The sequence below is a fragment of the Chelon labrosus genome (assembly GCF_963514085.1).
Source record: "Chelon labrosus genome assembly, chromosome: 5".
Classification (NCBI taxonomy): Eukaryota; Metazoa; Chordata; class Actinopteri; order Mugiliformes; family Mugilidae; genus Chelon; species Chelon labrosus.
This window is the reverse complement of record NC_140341.1, coordinates 975,332-992,652: the sequence shown is the minus strand read 5'-3', so window position 1 is coordinate 992,652 and position 17,321 is coordinate 975,332. Positions and strand designations below refer to the sequence as shown.

General features: G+C 48.1%; 3 protein-coding genes and 1 pseudogene across 5 annotated transcripts in view; 3 read left to right on the top strand and 1 right to left on the bottom strand.

Annotated features, from left to right (window-relative positions):
- LOC311488458 (kalirin-like) overlaps positions 1-7,405 on the top strand; it is an 87,540-nt gene extending 80,135 nt beyond the window's left edge. Inside the window, exons 41-57 of one of the 2 annotated variants that reach the window (XM_084545178.1) lie at positions 294-503; positions 1,003-1,088; positions 1,187-1,333; positions 1,916-2,011; positions 2,851-2,969; positions 3,068-3,134; positions 3,516-3,619; positions 3,713-3,782; positions 3,897-3,983; positions 4,101-4,193; positions 4,327-4,377; positions 4,514-4,591; positions 4,676-4,861; positions 4,969-5,140; positions 5,400-5,653; positions 6,395-6,687; positions 7,036-7,405. In XM_084545178.1, coding sequence (XP_084401304.1) covers positions 294-503; positions 1,003-1,088; positions 1,187-1,333; positions 1,916-2,011; positions 2,851-2,969; positions 3,068-3,134; positions 3,516-3,619; positions 3,713-3,782; positions 3,897-3,983; positions 4,101-4,193; positions 4,327-4,377; positions 4,514-4,591; positions 4,676-4,861; positions 4,969-5,140; positions 5,400-5,653; positions 6,395-6,687; positions 7,036-7,042 — 2,120 coding nt within the window. In that variant the 3' untranslated portion in view covers positions 7,043-7,405. Of the gene's footprint in view, positions 1-293; positions 504-1,002; positions 1,089-1,186; positions 1,334-1,915; positions 2,012-2,850; positions 2,970-3,067; positions 3,135-3,515; positions 3,620-3,712; positions 3,783-3,896; positions 3,984-4,100; positions 4,194-4,326; positions 4,378-4,513; positions 4,592-4,675; positions 4,862-4,968; positions 5,141-5,399; positions 5,654-6,394 lie in introns of both variants that reach the window. The other variant, XM_084545179.1, reaches the window with a different exon arrangement.
- Positions 1-17,321, bottom strand: part of LOC311488731 (uncharacterized protein) — a gene marked incomplete at its 3' end in the record, with an annotated part of 331,706 nt that overhangs the window by 129,919 nt on the left and 184,466 nt on the right. The gene's annotated exons all lie outside the window — the stretch shown is intronic.
- On the top strand, positions 10,700-12,689 carry LOC311488702 (kalirin-like; the record flags this gene model as incomplete). Its single annotated transcript, XM_084545556.1, has 6 exons — positions 10,700-10,705; positions 10,791-10,818; positions 11,797-11,986; positions 12,092-12,213; positions 12,289-12,420; positions 12,502-12,689. The coding sequence occupies 6 exons, from the start codon at positions 10,700-10,702 to the stop codon at positions 12,687-12,689; spliced, it is 666 nt and encodes a 221-aa protein (XP_084401682.1).
- On the top strand, positions 13,240-14,924 carry LOC311488701 (kalirin-like; annotated as a pseudogene). The gene is made up of 4 exons: positions 13,240-13,394; positions 13,481-13,762; positions 13,877-14,015; positions 14,355-14,924. The product of its transcript is annotated as a kalirin-like (transcript).

Below are 17,321 nucleotides of genomic sequence, written 5' to 3'. Positions count from 1 at the left end.
CATGGACATTTTAGTTTATGACTAATTAATCAGAGACATCTAGTCCTGATTATATCTGGTCTGAAGCAGTTCTGAATCATGCAAACGTTTCAGTTGAAGGTGATTTATTTTCCTCTTGTGTGTCTGAATTGTTTTATTGGAGCTGCTGATTGATAATTGTGTTCTTGTTCATATCTTATCTGACTTTAATATGTCTTAAATCAGACTGACCTTTGTCTCCTCGGAGGAGAGAGTTCCTGATTTACCTGCACAGTCCCAGTCCAGTAACCTGGTTGTTTCCTGACTCCTTCCAGAAAACTACCCCGTTGGCAGCTCAGATGGGAAGACTGAGTCGGTGGCAAACCTCCAGCCCCAACCGTCGCTCAACTCCCTGCAGTCCTCCAGCTCCCCGGGTCCCAAACGCTCCGGGAACACTCTGAGAAAATGGCTGACCAGTCCGGTCCGTCGCCTGAGCCACGGCAGCTCGGTCAAGAAGCTGCCCAACAACAAACAGAAGAAGACGGGTAAGACGGTGTCTCCTGTTAAAGGCCACTCAGTGTCCAAACGTCTCTTCAGTCTCTGGATCAGACCATAAGACCAGAGAACAGAAAGAGTTCCTCTACCGGGAATGAAAAGGAACCACATGACAGGAAGTAGAACAGAACAGAGTCCAACTAGTCTGACTTTAGCTGCTATGTTAGCATTAACACGATAATGTTACCCTTTAATTAGCTTAAACTAGTTCACGTTAGCTGCTATGTTAGCTGCTATGTTAGCTGCTATGTTAGATGCTATGTTAGCTGCTATGTTAGCGTTAACAAGATAACATTAACTGAGTTCTGTCTGCAACAAATATTCTCACATTTATTTATCTGTTAACATCTGGATACTCTGGGTTGCTGGTTCAATCCTGAACCCTAAGACTGTGACAATGTTTTTTATTCACCCTTCACACAACGTGAAGCTAAAGGAACGTTAATGTACATCGTTAGAGGATTGATTGATTGATTGATTGATTGACAGGACTAGGAGCAGTAAGAGATGACAACAGGAAGAGTATTGACCTGGGTCAACCGGAGCTGGCGCTGCAGGACGAGGTTATCGATGAGGTAAGACGTGAAGACGTGAGACTAATGAGACTAAACCTCATTTACCTCCTGACTCCTGGAGCCGTCCCTGACCAGCTGACGTGTCCTTTGTGTCTCAGAGAGCCCGAAGAAAAGACGGTAACATTCTGTCCAAGACGTCCTCTGGGATGCAGAGCGGCGGCGAGGAGGAGCAGGATGAGGAGGCGCACACTCCTCTACCTCCGCCCATGGAGATCATCAAAGACCCCTCGGCCCAGGACGACAAGGTGACATCATTTAGTCAAAGTTTATATCAGGACATAACACCAGCTCCACCTCAGAGACCGCTTCCTGAAACATAACCCTCCGTTCGACTTTTCCATATCTTTTACGCTTCGGTCACAATCACAGTTTACGTCTGGATGAAGTTTTGAGAAATCTCTGGTTTATAGTGGAGCTCTCTAACTGTTGACTGGCTTCAGATGTCTGGAATAGTTGCTTTAATGTTTGCTCATGGACACAATCTTTCACGTAAACACACAAAAGCTGTATCAGTACGTAGGAATTCCTGTTGACTTTCACCCAGTCTGAATCTCCTACCTGTTGGACCACAGTCAAACTGAGCAGGGAGTCAGCTGACCCTCACACTAGACGTCCGTCAGGCTGAGCTGCTCTCAGTCTGAACTGATCCTGAGACCAGTTGTAGTTTTTGATCTGTGGGTCTGAAGTCTTCTCTTTAAATCTGTCCTCTGCTCATTAACCCCTTCCTCCCTGCAGTCTGTTTCTGCTGTTTAACTGTCTTTCTTCTTCCCTTTCTTTCTTCCTAACGCTCTCGTCTTTTCCCACCCTCCTCTTCCTCCCTCCCTCAGTCTTCGTCCTTGCTAACGTCTCTGCAGTCGTCCTCTGAGGTGCCCAGCGCTGCAGAGATCGTTAGTGCCATCGAAAAACTGGTTAAGACCAAGATGGTGAGTGTGGACGTGGAGGCTGGAGGTACTGACCGTGTCCTCATTTAGAGTTCAGATCCTTCCTCACCTCTGGTCACGTTAAAGCTCCAGGAGGACGTCTCTAAAGACAGAACATGAACATGAACATGAACACGTCCACCGTAGATCAGTGACCGACAGATTCAGGGCGTCAGATCAGACCGAACAAAAGCTGTTTTCATGTCTCATTTGTTTGAAGCCGACTGGACTGATGGCTTTCTGTCAGATTATTTTTAGCTCTGGTCCAGGTGAGCAGACGTCAGCTGGTCATTCAGGCTGCTGCTGCTGCCCCCTGCTGACCACTGTTAATGTAGGCGGCCATCTTTGATGTAGTCTTTGCATCTTTGTCAACTTTTATTTATTACAACACTGACAACGTTAGTTTCACACGTCGTCTTTGAATTTAAAGAAGCTTCTGTCTGAATCAGCTGATGATCATTTAGAAGGTTGGATCAGACGTTACAGAGAGAACAGGAAGGATTCATTCCAGGAACTATATCTATGGACAGTTGTAGCTCAATGCTAAATGCTAATCCATCATCCACTCTACTGTCCACTGTTTAAATATGTGTCAGTAAAAGGTCAGAGGTCAATACTTTCATGTAACTAGTGAAGTTCTTAGATGAGACTAATTTAACTTCATATCTTGGTGACTGTGATGGAGGGGGCTTCAGAAGAAGTCTCATCTAAGAACTTTCTATCAGTCTCGTCTCTTTATATCGTCAGATGTTAGTTTAAGCTCGTCAGCGTTAGCGGCGCTAAGACTGCTCATGTCTCTCCTGTTTTTAAATGATCTGTGATTCTGGTTTCTCCTTCTGCAGACGCTGGAACCAGGAGCGTACCCGGGCTTCTCCTCCCTGTCTCCCCCAGAACAAACCACTCCTGTCCAGCCACGAAACCCTGAACTGGAGCAGAGAGCCAAAGCTATGAGAGGACGGATGTGAGTATGAACATCTCCATCATCTTCATCATCATCTTCATCAGCGTCTTCTCCACCAGCAGCAGAGCTGACCTCTCTGAATCACGTTCTCTGCTCAGGTTTGTTCTCAACGAGCTGATCCAGACGGAGAAGGACTACGTCAAAGACCTGGGCATCGTGGTGGAGGTGAGTGACGGATGAGGAGTGGAGGTGGTGGTGGTGGTAACCATGGTAACCTTTACTAATCAGCATCAGGGGAGGAGTTTCAGAGACATGGAGGTAGAAAAACAAAGATGAACCAAGATGGAATCAATGTGGACAGAGACGATGGAGACGTGGAGACATCTTCACCTTCTTCTACTCCTTCTCTTCCTCCTCCTTTTTCTTCTTGGTTATATTCTTCTGTTTCTTCTTCTCCATCTCCAGCATCCTCCTCCTCCTCTTCTTCATGTTTCTCCAACACCTCCATCCTCTCCTTCTCCTTCACCTTCTTCTTCTTCTTCTGTTCTGTTCCTCTTCATCAGCAGACTGGTTGATGGGTCATGTGACGTATATATTTCTCCTCAGGGCTTCATGAAGCGCATCGAGGAGAAAGGCATCCCAGAGGACATGAAAGGAAAAGACAAGATCGTGTTCGGGAACATCCACCAGATCTACGACTGGCACAGAGAGTAAGTCCAGCGCTGGTGAGGTCCAAAGGTCGGTCCTGGACCCTCAGAGGGGCCGGGTAGAGGCTGACTAATGATCTTCATCCTCTGTCTCAGTTTCTTTGTCTTAGAGCTGGAGAAATGTCTGGAAGACAACGAGCACCTCCCTGAACTCTTCATCAAGCACGTGAGTCACTGAGGACGAGGAGGAGGAAGAGGAGGAGGAGGAGGATTATTATTATGATGATAATGATAATGATAATTATGATGATGATGATGATGATGATGATGTCTGTTCCAGGAGAGGAGGCTCCACATGTACGTAGTTTACTGTCAGAATAAACCCAAGTCAGAGTTCATCGTGGCCGAGTACGACACGTTCTTTGATGTAAGACGTGTTTTCATCTCTGGACATTTACGTTTAGATTTATTAATTTATTTATTTATCTTTATATTTATCTTTATATTTATCTTGTTTATTTCATATTTGTGGTTTGTCTTCCAGGGCATTCAGCAGGACATCCAGTCCAGACTGACCATCAGTGACTTCCTCATCAAACCCATCCAGAGGATCACCAAGTACCAGCTGCTCCTCAAGGTAACGATACATACGTTATAAAGGTTCTGCTAGATGAGGTTCTGGTAGGTTCTGCTAGGTCCTGGTAGGTTCTAGTAGGTCCTGGTAGGTTCTGATAGATGAGGTTCTGACTCTGTGTTGTGTTTCTCCTCAGGACTTCCTGAAGTACAGCCTGAAGGCAGGAATAGACTGTGAACAAATCGAGGTAAAGACCTGCACGGGTCTCCTTTCATAGAAGTTCTTTCTGGTCGTCATGGTGACCATCTTGGTTGTCACCTGGTGGTGATCCAGGTTTTAAAGACTTGTGCAGTGACCTCTGTGTGTGAACGTGTCTCTGACAGAAAGCTGTAGACCTGATGTCTCAGGTCCCTAAGCTGTGTAACGACATGATGAACCTGGGCCGTCTGCAGGGGTACGAGGTGGGTCAGCCGTCTGAACGGGACCGGTCCTGACAGGTAGTGGTCCTCTCTGGTCTGGAGGCTGATCTGTGTGTCTTTGTCCAGGGGAAGCTGACCAGTCAGGGCAAGCTGCTGCAGCAGGAGACCTTCTTCGTGACGGAGCAGGACACCGGCGTCCTGTCGCGCTCCAAAGAGCGGCGAGTCTTCCTCTTCGAGCAGATCGTCATCTTCAGCGAGCTGCTGAGGAAAGGCTCGTCCACGCCGGGCTACCAGTTCAAGAAGAGCATCAAGGTGAGGAGAGGACGTCTGTGACGAGAGGACGTCTGTGACTGTGAGGCGCCGATGAGACGTTGAGACGTGTCTTTGTGTCCGATGTGTCTTTACTTTGTCCTCCACAGGTCTCGTACCTGGGTCTGGAGGACAGCGCCGACAACGACCCCTGTAAGTTCGTCCTGTCGTGTCGCGGCTCGTCGGAGCGCTTCACGCTGCAGGCCGCCAACGTTGACATCAAGCAGGTCTGGGTCCGACACATCAGGGACGTCCTGGACGCGCAGAGCAACTTCCTGTCTGGTGAGAACCGACGCTGCAGCGCTCAGACGTTAGCTTTAGCTTTAGCTTTAGCATTAGCATTAGCTTCATGTGGTCTTCAGAAAACACTGAAGCTTCATCTGGTAGCTGGAAAGATTCAAGATACAGAACAAAGTCCTGAAAACCAACAATCCTTCTTCCTCCTCCTCCTCCTCCTCCTCCTCCTCCTCCTCCTCTTCTTCCTCCTCCTCCTCAACCTCCTCCTCCTCTTCCTCCTCCTCCTCCTCCTCTGTGTTTGTAGCTCTGCAGTCTCCCATCGAGTACCAGAAAGAGAAGACCTCCTCTCTGACCAGGAACCGCTCGTCCTCCGGGTCCCGCCCCACCTCCGCCTCCGCCTCCGCCTCCGCCTCCGCCTCCACCCCCGCCACCGCCGCCCCGTCCTCTCACAGCCGGCCGTCCTCGACCGTCGGCCTGGGCGACAAGGAGCCGGAGAGGGGGAGGAGCCAGATGAAGGTGTCCACGTCCAACGGCGGCTCGTCGTGCTTCGACTCCAGGGTGAGTTCCTGAGGCTGCAGCAGAGACGTAGGACGTGGAGGTTAAAATGTGGGCCACTGCAGGTGGAGGAATATATTTACCTGCTCAGCTGCTCTGTCTCTGACCTACTTCCACGGGACACGACTGCAGGAGGACGCCGCAGGACAAACTCTGTGTCCTCTTAGCTTGTTAGAGAAGTCATTTATCACTTCTCCTGTGTCTTGGTGTTGATGTAGAGGACGATCAGCGGTTCTCTGCAGGTTCTCTAGAACGTTCTAGGACACTCTGAGTTGTCCTACATGTTGACAACCAGCAGAGCTGACCTCCTTCTCGCTGTCTCTACGTCCTCGGCCTCGAGCTGGTTTTTAAAGGTCAGCGCTGCAGTGAAGGAAAGAAAGACGAATACGTTCATCTGTTAAAAGAGGAACTCCATGTCCTCAGACCTTCAGCACATTAGAACGTTCCTCTTTTCCTCTGAGTCGGATCGTGGACGGTTTTTGTTTTTCATTCTGACTCCTTCATCATCATTATTATTATTATTATTATTATTATTATTATTATTATATGATGATGTTATTATAATGATTTTGACATTTAACCTTCACAGTAAAGAAGAAGTTCATCATCTCAGACCAGGACGTGTCCTAAACCTGCTCCTCACCTGTCCACATTCCCTCTCCTCCTCCTCCTCCCCATCCTCCTCCTCCTCCTCCTCCTCCTCCTCCTCCTCCTCCTCCCCCTCCCCCTCCTCCTCCTCCTCAGGACTCTGACGGCTGTAACGGCGTCTCCTCCACCATGTTGGTGTCTCAGGACTACACGGCGCTCAAGGAGAACGAGATCAGCGTGGGCCGGGGGGAGTCGGTCCAGATCCTGGCGACCAATCAGCAGAACATGTACCTGGTTTACCGGCCGGCCGACAGCCAGTCGCCCGCCGCCGAGGGCTGGGTGCCGGGACACGTCTTAAGCCCCCCCGCCCGGCTCATTAAAGACTCTTCTTCTACTTCCTGCTTCCCGGCAGCAGCGGCGGCGGCGGTGGCGGACGCCAACAACATCAAGTAAGTCCTCCACCCCCATCCCCCTCCCAGAGCACTCGTTTCCTCTGCTTGGACCGGACAGCAGACCCCCCCACCCTCCTCCCTCACCCCCTAACTCCTCCCTCCTCCCTCCATTTAAAACCCCCCACCCCCCCGGACCTCAAAGGTGCAGGACTCTCCAGAGACTTTTATTCCCCGAGAGGAAGAAGTTCTGAGGATTAATGGAGAGAAAATGTGGAGCTAAAACCGGACTCTTATTTCAGTTCTAACACCTGATTCTCCTTCTTCTCCTTCTTCTTCTTCTTGTCCTTCTTCTCCTCCTCCTCCTCCTCCTCCTTTCTTTTCTTTTCTCTCTCCTGGTTGTGACAGACGTTAAACTCTTTCTTCTTCCCGTCTGTGACCTCTCTCTAACTTTCCTTCCTCTTGTTGTCGTTTGTTAATTATTATTTTATTCGTGGATGAAGCTGGAGATTTATTTTTCCTGTTTTTGTTTTGTATTTTTTTTGTCAGCACTTCACTGTAAATCTTTTTGTTATTTTTATTATTTTTCTTTTGACTGAGGCTCTTTAGAACATTCCTGTAAAAAGAAAGAAAAACAAGAGAAACTCCTTTTTGCACTATTTATGAGAAGAGATGAAGTCAGGCTGTGCAATATGTCTCCTTTACTGGCTGTCGCTAGTCTAATGATCTTAAATGTATTTTAAATATGTAAAATAAAACCTTTGGGACTGGAGCATGAGATAGAGCTGGAGATGATTGACAGTTTGTAGTTTTTAATATTTGTAAATAAACTACAACGGCAGTGAACAGCTGGTCTCCTTGTGTTGACCTGGGACTCCATCAGTAGTTTATCACAGGAGCCTCCACCTGATTGGTTCAGTTCTACCTTCATCTGTTTGTTTTAGTGACGTTTGATTTGTTTCAGTTTTTACTAACATCAACGGTTCAACACGCCACAGACCATCAGAACGATTCAGAGGGAGGAGGAGGAGGAAGGGAGGAGGAAGGAAGGGAGGGAGGGAGGAAGGAAGGGAGGGAGGGAGGGAGGGAGGAAATGGAGGAAGGAGGGAAGGGAGGGAGGGAGGGAGGAAATGGAGGAAAGGGAGGAAGGAAGGAAGGAGGAAAGGAAGGAGGGAAGGAAGGAAGGAAGGAAGGGAGGAAAGGAAGGAAGGAAGGAAGGAGGAAAGGAGGAAAGGAAGGAAAGGAGGGAAGGAAGGAGGAAAGGAAGGAAGGAAGGAAGGAGGAAAGGAAGGAAGGAAGGAAGGAGGAAAGGAAGGAAGGAGGAAAGGAGGGAAGGAGGGAAGGAAGGAAGGAAGGAAGGGAGGAAAGGAAAGAAGGAAGGAGGAAGGAAGGAAGGAAGGAAGGAAGGAAGGAAGCTTCCATCCTCAGAGGAAGCAGGTCTCTGCTGAGGAACAAACATGTGATGATGAAGAGTAAATAGAAGCGTTGCTCATTATCTGATCCTCAGATCAGCCCTGGTGAGTAGCTGGTCTGGGACACATGTGACCCAGGAGGTCACATGTGTCCCAGACCACCTCCACATGTGGACTGACACCAGATCAGTGTTCACACCTGGACCTGTTGTTATGTTCCTTCCATAAACCTCTTCCTGTCTGTAAGTGGAGACTCTGGCTGCAGCGTTAACTCTGAACATGCGTCAGGTTTTTATCAGAGCTGCTCCAGGATGTTTATTCTCTAGACGTCTGTTCCACCGGGACTGGAACGTGTTGCTGATAAAAACCTAGAATCTGGTTCACATTTCCAATAATTCAGCAACCCCTTGACTAGAACTGGACCAAGAGTTTAGAGAAATACCACAAAGGTTCTAGTAACAATAGAACCAGGCCCACTCTCCATTTGGACATGTGGAGAACCAAAGAACCCAAAGTGTTCCACGTTGGGTTCTTACCTCTTGAAAGTGAATCTGGCTCCAAAATAAATCCTCCTGATTCCACTACAGGAGGCAACGTACACACAATTCAACCTTTGGACATTTTATTTATCCTGGACATCATCACATTCTACCATTGTGATCATTATACAATCCAGAAGAAGATGGAGATTTCCTCCATGTTGTTCACACATGGAACTCCCCAGGGAAACCAGTCACCAAGGCATGCTACATATCAATGCTAAGCTAACTGTTACTACTAGATGGATGTATTGTGTTTATTATCTGTAGTACCACCATTAGACCACTAGATGGAGGTATAGGACCATGTATGGATCAGATTCTATCAGTCCAGTCACCATGTGGTTGATAGTTGATGTAGAACCATGTGATAGACTCTGATGGACCACAGTAGAGTGTCCTTGAGTTAACCAGTCAGCTACAGGACGTTCTGGTCTGTGAAGCAGGACGTTCCTTCTCAGAGCGTCTCCTCCTCTGCAGCCAGACCGACCTGGACTCCGCGGGGCTTCTCTCTGATTGGCTGCTTGATGTTTGTTGTTCCTGTACTGTACAGGAAGTCGCTGTCGTGGAACACGCTGCGTGCCAGGAAGCGCGCCGAAGCCAAGGACGCGTCCTCTGTGGGGGTCAGAGGTCAAGAGAACGGCCTCCTCCTCCGTAAGCCCAAAGAAACCACACCCCCTCCCCCCCTCGCCTCGCCCGCCCCAGGGGCGAAGGGCAAAGTGAGTAAAGCAGGCTGACGGCGCACACTGATGATGTCATATGTGTGTGCCAGACCCCCCCCCCCCCCCCCACCACTCTGTTTTAATTTACTTCCTAACCTGAATGTGTTTGCTCCGACCCACAAACACCCCCCTTCACTGTCGGCTCCAGACTAACATCACCCTGACCCCTGCAGCAATGCATTGTGGGATACTCATAAAAAAATAAAAAGAACCAAGTTATTGAAGTTATTTTTATTTCTGCAGATGTGTTTTTATTTTATTGAACATCCAGTTCTAACAGCTCCTCCTCTGATTAGTTGTTATTCATCTTAACGTTTAAATTTCTAATAAAACTGAATCATGAACTTGTTCTTATTCTAAATCAATCTTTCCTGAGACGGTGGCAGCAGCTGATCTGGGTGAGAACTGAAGCCGACAGTGACAGACGTTTTACAGTGTGATGCCTGAGCCACTAAAGAAGAGCCTGACTTTACGTTTGAATTCATTTATTTAATTTAATTTAATTTAATTTTATCCCCTCTAACCCTGAAATGCTGCGACCGGGAAATAAAGTTTGTTTTGTGTGTTTTTGTGGTGATTTCTTTCTCCCTCCTGGTGCATGACGACATTTATGTGTCTGCTGTTTCTAACCAGGACTCAGCACCGACGTCTTTAAATCATCATTAATAACATTAATGCACATGAATCGATTATAAACAGAAGCTTCAGCATGAATCTGTTCCTGGATTTAAACTTTGAGAGTAATGTTTTAAAGCTAAATTCATTTTTCACTGAGACTGAATAAGATGAGCTGTTGGTCAGATGTCTTCATGTCGCCCTCCACTGGTCAGAACCAGCCACAGCAGCTTCATTATTTATTATCTCTGACTCTTATTTAATGTTCATGTTCAGCTCCAGGATAAAAACCTGAGTTTATTAAAGTGAACAAAGAGAAAAGACGAGAGAAGAGAAGTTAGATACCACGTAGAGGAGTTTAATCAGACACCAGCTGTGAGTCGTGTCTATGAGAGGATAATATTTAATATTCTCTGGTTGACGGTTCAGAGGATGAAGGAACCGTCAGCTCTTTAGTTTTTATGAACGATTGTCTGGTGTGAAGCTGAGCTGGACTTCACTGATGGGTTGAAACTTTAGAAGCTTCTCGTTAGGTTTCAGTTTCAGGTGAGTTTCTACCGTCTCAGGTGAGTGGAAACAACCAGGAAGTGTTTTAGTGTTTGCTCTTCTTCTTGGTCTTCTCCTTCATTACCTCCACCTGTTCTGTCTTCACACCTCCTGTCTCCTCCTCCTCTTCTTCTTCCTCCTCCTCCTCCTCTTCCTCCTCCTCCTCCTCCTCCTCCTCCAGGACGTCCACACGTCAGACGAGTCAGACTGTGACGATGACCTCGACCCAAAGACGGGGATGGAGGTACGACCTCTTTAAGACTCCAGGATTAAAAGCTACTTCCTGTTTAGAATAAACTGAGCATCTTTCTCTTCCACCTGTTTTCCAGCTTCTGAACCCAAACTTCATCCAGGAAGGTGAGATGTGCTTTAAACCAGGCTTTGATGTTTGCACAGAGGCTGCAGAATGATGCTTTCCACCTGCAGACCACACTAGAGCTAACGGCTAACGGCTAATTGACATCATTTGAGTATTGATATTTAATCTTTCCTATACATCCAAAAGTAAAATAAAATGGCCTCTTTTTACGTCCTGAAAGACGACAAAGAACTCGATCAAACACACCTCTGAACAGATGGACTAATTTCTAGAGGTGCACCTCACTGATATGTAATATTGGCTCATTATCCTGAATAAACAAAAGTTTAGAGTCATTTAAGTGACTCTACAACATATTCTTCTGATTCTTCTGTCGTCCATCATATAGCGTTGACATCTTTTTGTCATTCGGAGGTCACATCAGGGGGCCGGACCAGTGACATGAAAACATAATATCCTACAAATAACTACAACTCCAAATTTCTTATGCAAAGAAGAACAAGTAGATTATAGAAATATAAGAACTATCCTTTTACAAAACATTTTGAACAACCTGAAAAAAAAGTGTAATTTCAGGGAATTGCTGCGTCTGCCGTTTAGTTCTGGGTCAGTGTCGCGTCATGTCAACAACTTTTATTAAAACAGTTTTATTGAAATGTCACAGCTGATCTCTTAATTTTTCACATATTACAAATTAATCCCACGGGGCCAGATTGGACCCTCTGGTGGGCTGGTTTTGGCCCCCGGGCCGTATGTGTAACTATGCGCCACATGGTGACTTGACTGACAGAATCTGAGCAATGTTCCTCAACATGTCAAACATGGTCCTTTGCCTCCATCTAGTGGTCTAATGGTGGTAAGACAGATAATAAAAACAACATGTGGTAGAGTATGTGGAAGAATAAAAGATCAGTTTAACACACGGTGACTTTTAATCTTTACATGTTGATAATGACTAAAACAAAACCATAGGAGGGGAGGGGGCTCTGAACCTAAACCAACATGTAAAGTTAAAGCTGCTGGTCTCTGTGTTGTGTCTCCAGTGGCCCCTGAGTTCCTGGTCCCTCTGTCTGACGTGGTGTGTGCCTTCGGGGAGACCGTGGTCCTCTGCTGTAAAGTCTGTGGTCGACCCAAACCCTCGGTGACCCTGAAGGGCCCCGACCAGAACCCGGTGACCAGCAACAGCCGCTTCACCATCGACATCAGGTACAACACCTCAACAGAGACTCTCCTCCTCCTCCTCCTCCTCCTCTTCCTCCTCCTCCTCCTCCTCCCTCCAGCTCTAATCCTTCTCCTTCTTCTTCTCTGCAGGGATACCGGCGACATCCTGTTGAAGATCTGTAACCTGCTGCCTCAGGACACAGGCATCTACACCTGCGTTGCCGTCAACGACCATGGCTCCGCCTCCTCCTCGGCCTCTATCAAAGTTCAAGGTAACATTTGTGCACTTGAAGGTTAACATGTCACCATCCTGCGATAGCCGCTTCATTGGCCGGTTGTGTTGGCAGGTATCCCGGCGGCCCCAGGGAGGCCGGTGGCCCAGGAGGCCGGTGGCACGGCGGTGGTGATCCACTGGCCGCCTCCAGCTTCATCGGCTCACTGCGCCGTGAGCAGCTACACGGTGGAGTACAGACAGGAAGGTGAGAGGGTTCAGATCTGATTCAGACCGATGACCAGAGCTGAAGCTGCAGACTCAGCGTTTCCTCTTCTCTCGCCCTCAGACTCGTTGCTATGGCAGCAGCTGGCCAGCAGCAGAGAGGAGTGTGTCCAGGTTGACGCCCTCATCCCCGGAGGTCACTATCAGTTCAGAGTCCGAGCCTCCAACCGCTGGGGGATCGGCCCCCCATCCGAGCCCTCCAACATGGTCACGCTGGCCAGCAGCAGTAAGAGTCCAGACCTCCAGACATAAAAGAGACGCCTCAAAGCTTTGGAGGCAGCAGCTCCCCTTTCACATACATGGTGCTAACTAGCTAGCCTCAGCTAACCAGCTAGCCTCAGCTAACGGAGAGAACATGCAGACAGACTTAGAATTTCTCAGTCATCATGTCAGAATTTCTTCTTCTGTCTCAATATTTCATCAGATTCCAAGAAGAACTGACAACAAATATAACTGATGTAGTTTTTATTATCTTCTGTCGTTCTTTTACCACACGGTGACTGGACTGACAGAATCTGAGTCGTGTGCTTTAATCATGGTACTATACCTCCATCTAGTGGTCTAATGGGGGTACTACAGATAATAAACACAACACAGTCATCTAGTAGTGAAAGTTAGCTTAGCATTGATATGTAGCATGCCATAGAAACCAGGATCAATAGTGACCAGGAGCCAAAGAGACCAGGGTCATAGAGACCAGTGTCCGTAGAGGTCGGGGTCATAGAGAACAGGGTCCATAGAGACCAGGGTCATAGAGACCAGGGTTAAAACAGTTTTATTGGGAACAGGGGACCAGGGGAACATGGCCCTGGTGGTTCTGTATCTAGTCCTGGTTTATGGTTGGCCTCCTACAGTGTTTCTGATCTTGTCTCTGCCAGACTCTGGATGTGACGGGACAGGAATCCAGTGGAAAGAAAACTTTGACTCGACCTTCACTGAGATCTGTGAGATTGGAAGGTAAACTAATAAATGAATGACTCGTTTCATTTCTGGTAGAAACTCGTCTCTGCTTTTTAACTCAGCGTCTGTCTTTCTTCCTCCAGAGGAAGATTCTCAGTGGTGAGGAAATGTCTCAACAAGTCCACAAAGAAAGAGGTAGGAGTCAAATCACTGTCCATGAGTTAAAGTCGTCTCAGACGTGACGGGTTCACTGACGCCTCGTCCTCTCTCCTCCAGGTCGCCGTCAAGTTTGTGAGTAAGAAGATGCAGAAGAAGGAGCAGGTGGCTCACGAGGCCGACATCCTGCAGCACGTCCAGAACCACCAGCTGGTGGCGCTGCTGGACACGTACGAGTCGGCCACGTCTCTGATGCTCGTCCTGGAGCTGTGAGTAACATGAGACTGAAGCAGGGCTGTCAAACACACGGCCCAGGGACTAAAACCGGCCCCCAGAGGGTCTGGTCTGGACCGCGCCATGTTAACTTGTGATGTGTTTGTCAGGCTGGAGGACGGCCGGCTGCTCGACTACCTGGTCGCCCACGACAACCTGATGGAGGAGAAGGTGTCGTTCTTCATCAGAGAGACTCTGGAGGCTCTGCAGCACCTTCACACCTGTAGAGTAGCTCACCTGGACCTGAAGGTGGAGCACATTGATACCTGGTCTACTTCTCAGCCTTCTCCTCCTCCTTGTACACTCCTCCTTTTTCTCCATCTTCCTCATCCTCCTCTTCCTACCTCTTCTTCGTCCTCCTCCTCGTTATCCATCTTCTTCTTCCTTCTCTTCCTCCTTCTCCTTCATCTTCCTCCTCCTCCACTTTTTCCATCTTCTTCTTCCTTCTTCTCCTTCATCTTCCTCCTTCTCCTCTTCCTCCTCCTTCTTCTTCTCCTTCCTCTTCCATCTCCTCCTCCTCCTCCTCCTCCTCCTCCTCTCTGATTAAAGTCAGTCTGGTTTGTTTGTTTCTTCTCGTTCTTGCTGCAGCCTGAGAACATCCTGGTCGACCTCCGCTCTCCGACCCCGAGCATCAAGCTGATCGACCTGGGAGACGCCGTCCAGCTGTCGGCCCACCGCCGCTACGTCCACCTGCTGCTGGGAAACCCGGAGTTCGCCGCCCCCGAGCTGATCCGAGGGACGCCGGTGTCGGTGGCGACGGACGTGTGGAGCGTGGGCGTGCTGGCGTACGTGGCGCTCAGCGGCGTCTCTCCGTTCCTGGACGAGTCACCGGAGGAAACCTGTGTCAACATCTGCCGTCTGGACTTCTGCTTCCCGGACGAGTACTTCCAGGGCGTGAGCCAGGCGGCGAGGGACTTTGTGACGTCGACGCTGCAGCAGGATCCCAGGAAGAGGCCGAGCGCCACGTCCTGCCTGCAGCACCCGTGGGTGGGCCGTGGCGGCGTGCATGGCGGGGAGTACTCCAAGATGCCCCTGGACACGACGAGGCTCGCCACCTTCATCGACAGGAGGAGGCAGCTGCACGACGTCCGGCCCGTCACCAACATCAAGGGTCTGGTCAGCGGCGGCGGCGCTGGCGGCGTGGGAAACACGCTGTGACCACGACAAGTCACATGAACACAGAATAACCCAAAGAAGAGGCCCAGCCAGGAGGACACATGGAACCATCAGGACACGTCTGGTTCTGCTCAGAGGAACCCTGCAGGGTTTGACTGGAGGACCAGATCAGAGGAGTCTGGTCGCCTCGTCTGACGGGAATCAGACTGAATCTGAAGAAGAAAGAACATCCTGATAAACTGGAATCATTCTTTAACTTGTTGAATGTTTATTTATTTCTCAGCTGGACGCTTCGCCTCCCAAACCCTCCGAGCTGAGGAGGACCGTTTACAGACCAGTAGAACCTTCATTCATCCAGCTCCTCTTCTTTCTACTCATGAATGTACTTCTGTAGAATGTGCTCCTCTCTGTTAGCATTTAGCATTTAGCATGGAGGAGGAGGGAGATGGAGGAGATGGAGGAGATGGAGGAGCAGCTTCCACCTTAGATGTGGAGATAATCTTTGTGACTGAGATGTTCAGAAACACGAGTTCTATGAAAAGATCCTGACGAGATTAAATGTTAACGGGCGGCAGAGGAACATGGAGGAACGTGATTAGATCAACACCTTCTTCTTCTCCTCCTCCTCCTTCTTCCTCTTCTCCTCCGCCTTCCTCTTCTTCTTCCTCTCCTTCTTCTTCTTCCTCTCCTTCTTCTCCTTCTCCTTCTTCTTCTTCTTCTCCGTCTCTAGTCTTTAAACTCAGATGAGTCTGTGTTGTGTTCAGGTACAATCAGGTAAAAAACAAAAGAAAAACTGGAATGAAATAAAACTAAGAAGTGATTAGATTTATTCATGTTGTGTTTCCTCCCTTGCCTCCAGCCGCTCTGGAGCCAAGATGGCCGCCACAGGAACTCTATGAGCCCTGAACTGCTTCTAGTTCACTGTGTTTGTCTCCGACACAGATTCAGTCCTGAATCACTCGTCTCCTTCTCAAGCACTCGACCCGTCAACATGTAGAGTTTTAGGACTCAGGGTCTTTAATTTATTACACAGCCTTAAAAATAATAATAATAATAATAAAAATAATAATAATAATAATAATAATAATAATAATAATAATAATAATTTTATTTCTGCAGATGTTTCTTGTTTGTATCTGGACGTGAACTGTTAATGAAACCATGTGACGATGCAGTAGACATGTTCAATGTTAGTTCATTCTGCTTCGGCTTTGACCTGAACTCTCTGAAGAACCAGAACCAGAACCAGAACCAATCAGGAGTAGAGGTTGTGGTGGTGGTAACCATGGTAACCTTTACTAATCAACATCAGGGGAGGAGTTTCCAGGAGGGACAGAAACATGGAGGTAGAACAACAAGATGAACCAAGATGGAATCAATGTGGACAGAGACGATGGAGACATGGAGACATCTTGGTCGTCTTCTAAGACTCTACACATTCAGGACATGGAGGAGGACATGGAGGAGGAGAAACTACTACTTCTTCTCCTCCTCCTCCTCCTCCAGACGAGGACTCATTCAGGCGTCATTTCGGTCTTCACCCAGAGAGTCAAAGAGAGTCAGGTATCCCACAATGCATCTGTGATGGCTTGTGGAGCCACGTAGCACCATGGTGGCTCCATCTAGTTGAATGCTGGTCCTGCTGGTTTGTTACTCTTTACTAATAAACGAAGCTTGTTTCTATTGGTCTGATGACGACTTCCTCTCTGAAACACACTGATCCACCTCTTCATCCTCATCTTCATCTTCATCTTCATCTCTGAGCTTTGTTTAAACCTGAGACAAAGTTCTACCATCGAGGTCCAAGACGACAACAGTTAGCCTCCCAGCTAACAGTAGCTCTTTCTAGCTTCCTAGCCTCCCAGCTAACTCTTCCTAGCCTCCCAGCTAACAGTAGCTCTTCCTAGCCTCCCAGCTAACAGTAGCTCTTCCTAGCCTCCCAGCTAACAGTAGCTCTTTCTAGCTTCCTAGCCTCCCAGCTAACAGTAGCTCTTCCTAGCCTCCCAGCTAACAGTAGCTCTTCCTAGCCTCCTAGCTAACCGTAGCTCTTCCCAGCCTCCTAGCTAACAGTAGCTCTTCCTAATTTTCTAGTCCCCCAGCTAATCATAGCTATTCCTAGCTTCCTAGCCTCCCAGCTAACAGTAGCTCTTCCTAGCCTCCCAGCTAACAGTAGCTGTAACTAGCCTCCTTTCAAACAAAGCTGTTGTCCATATAACTGCTGCTACATGCTAATATCAGCAAATGTTTTAAAGACTTCAGATATTTCGACCACTTTCTAGAAAATATTAAAGAAGTTACTAAGAGCTGAGCGCCGTGGAGTTTAATGAGTTTACAACAAACTGGCTGTCGTCTGAGATGTGAGATGTTTAGTGTCTGTTGTTAAGGATACGACAGAAAATAACTTTAATAGAAGGAAGAGTTAACAGAAGAGAAGCATAC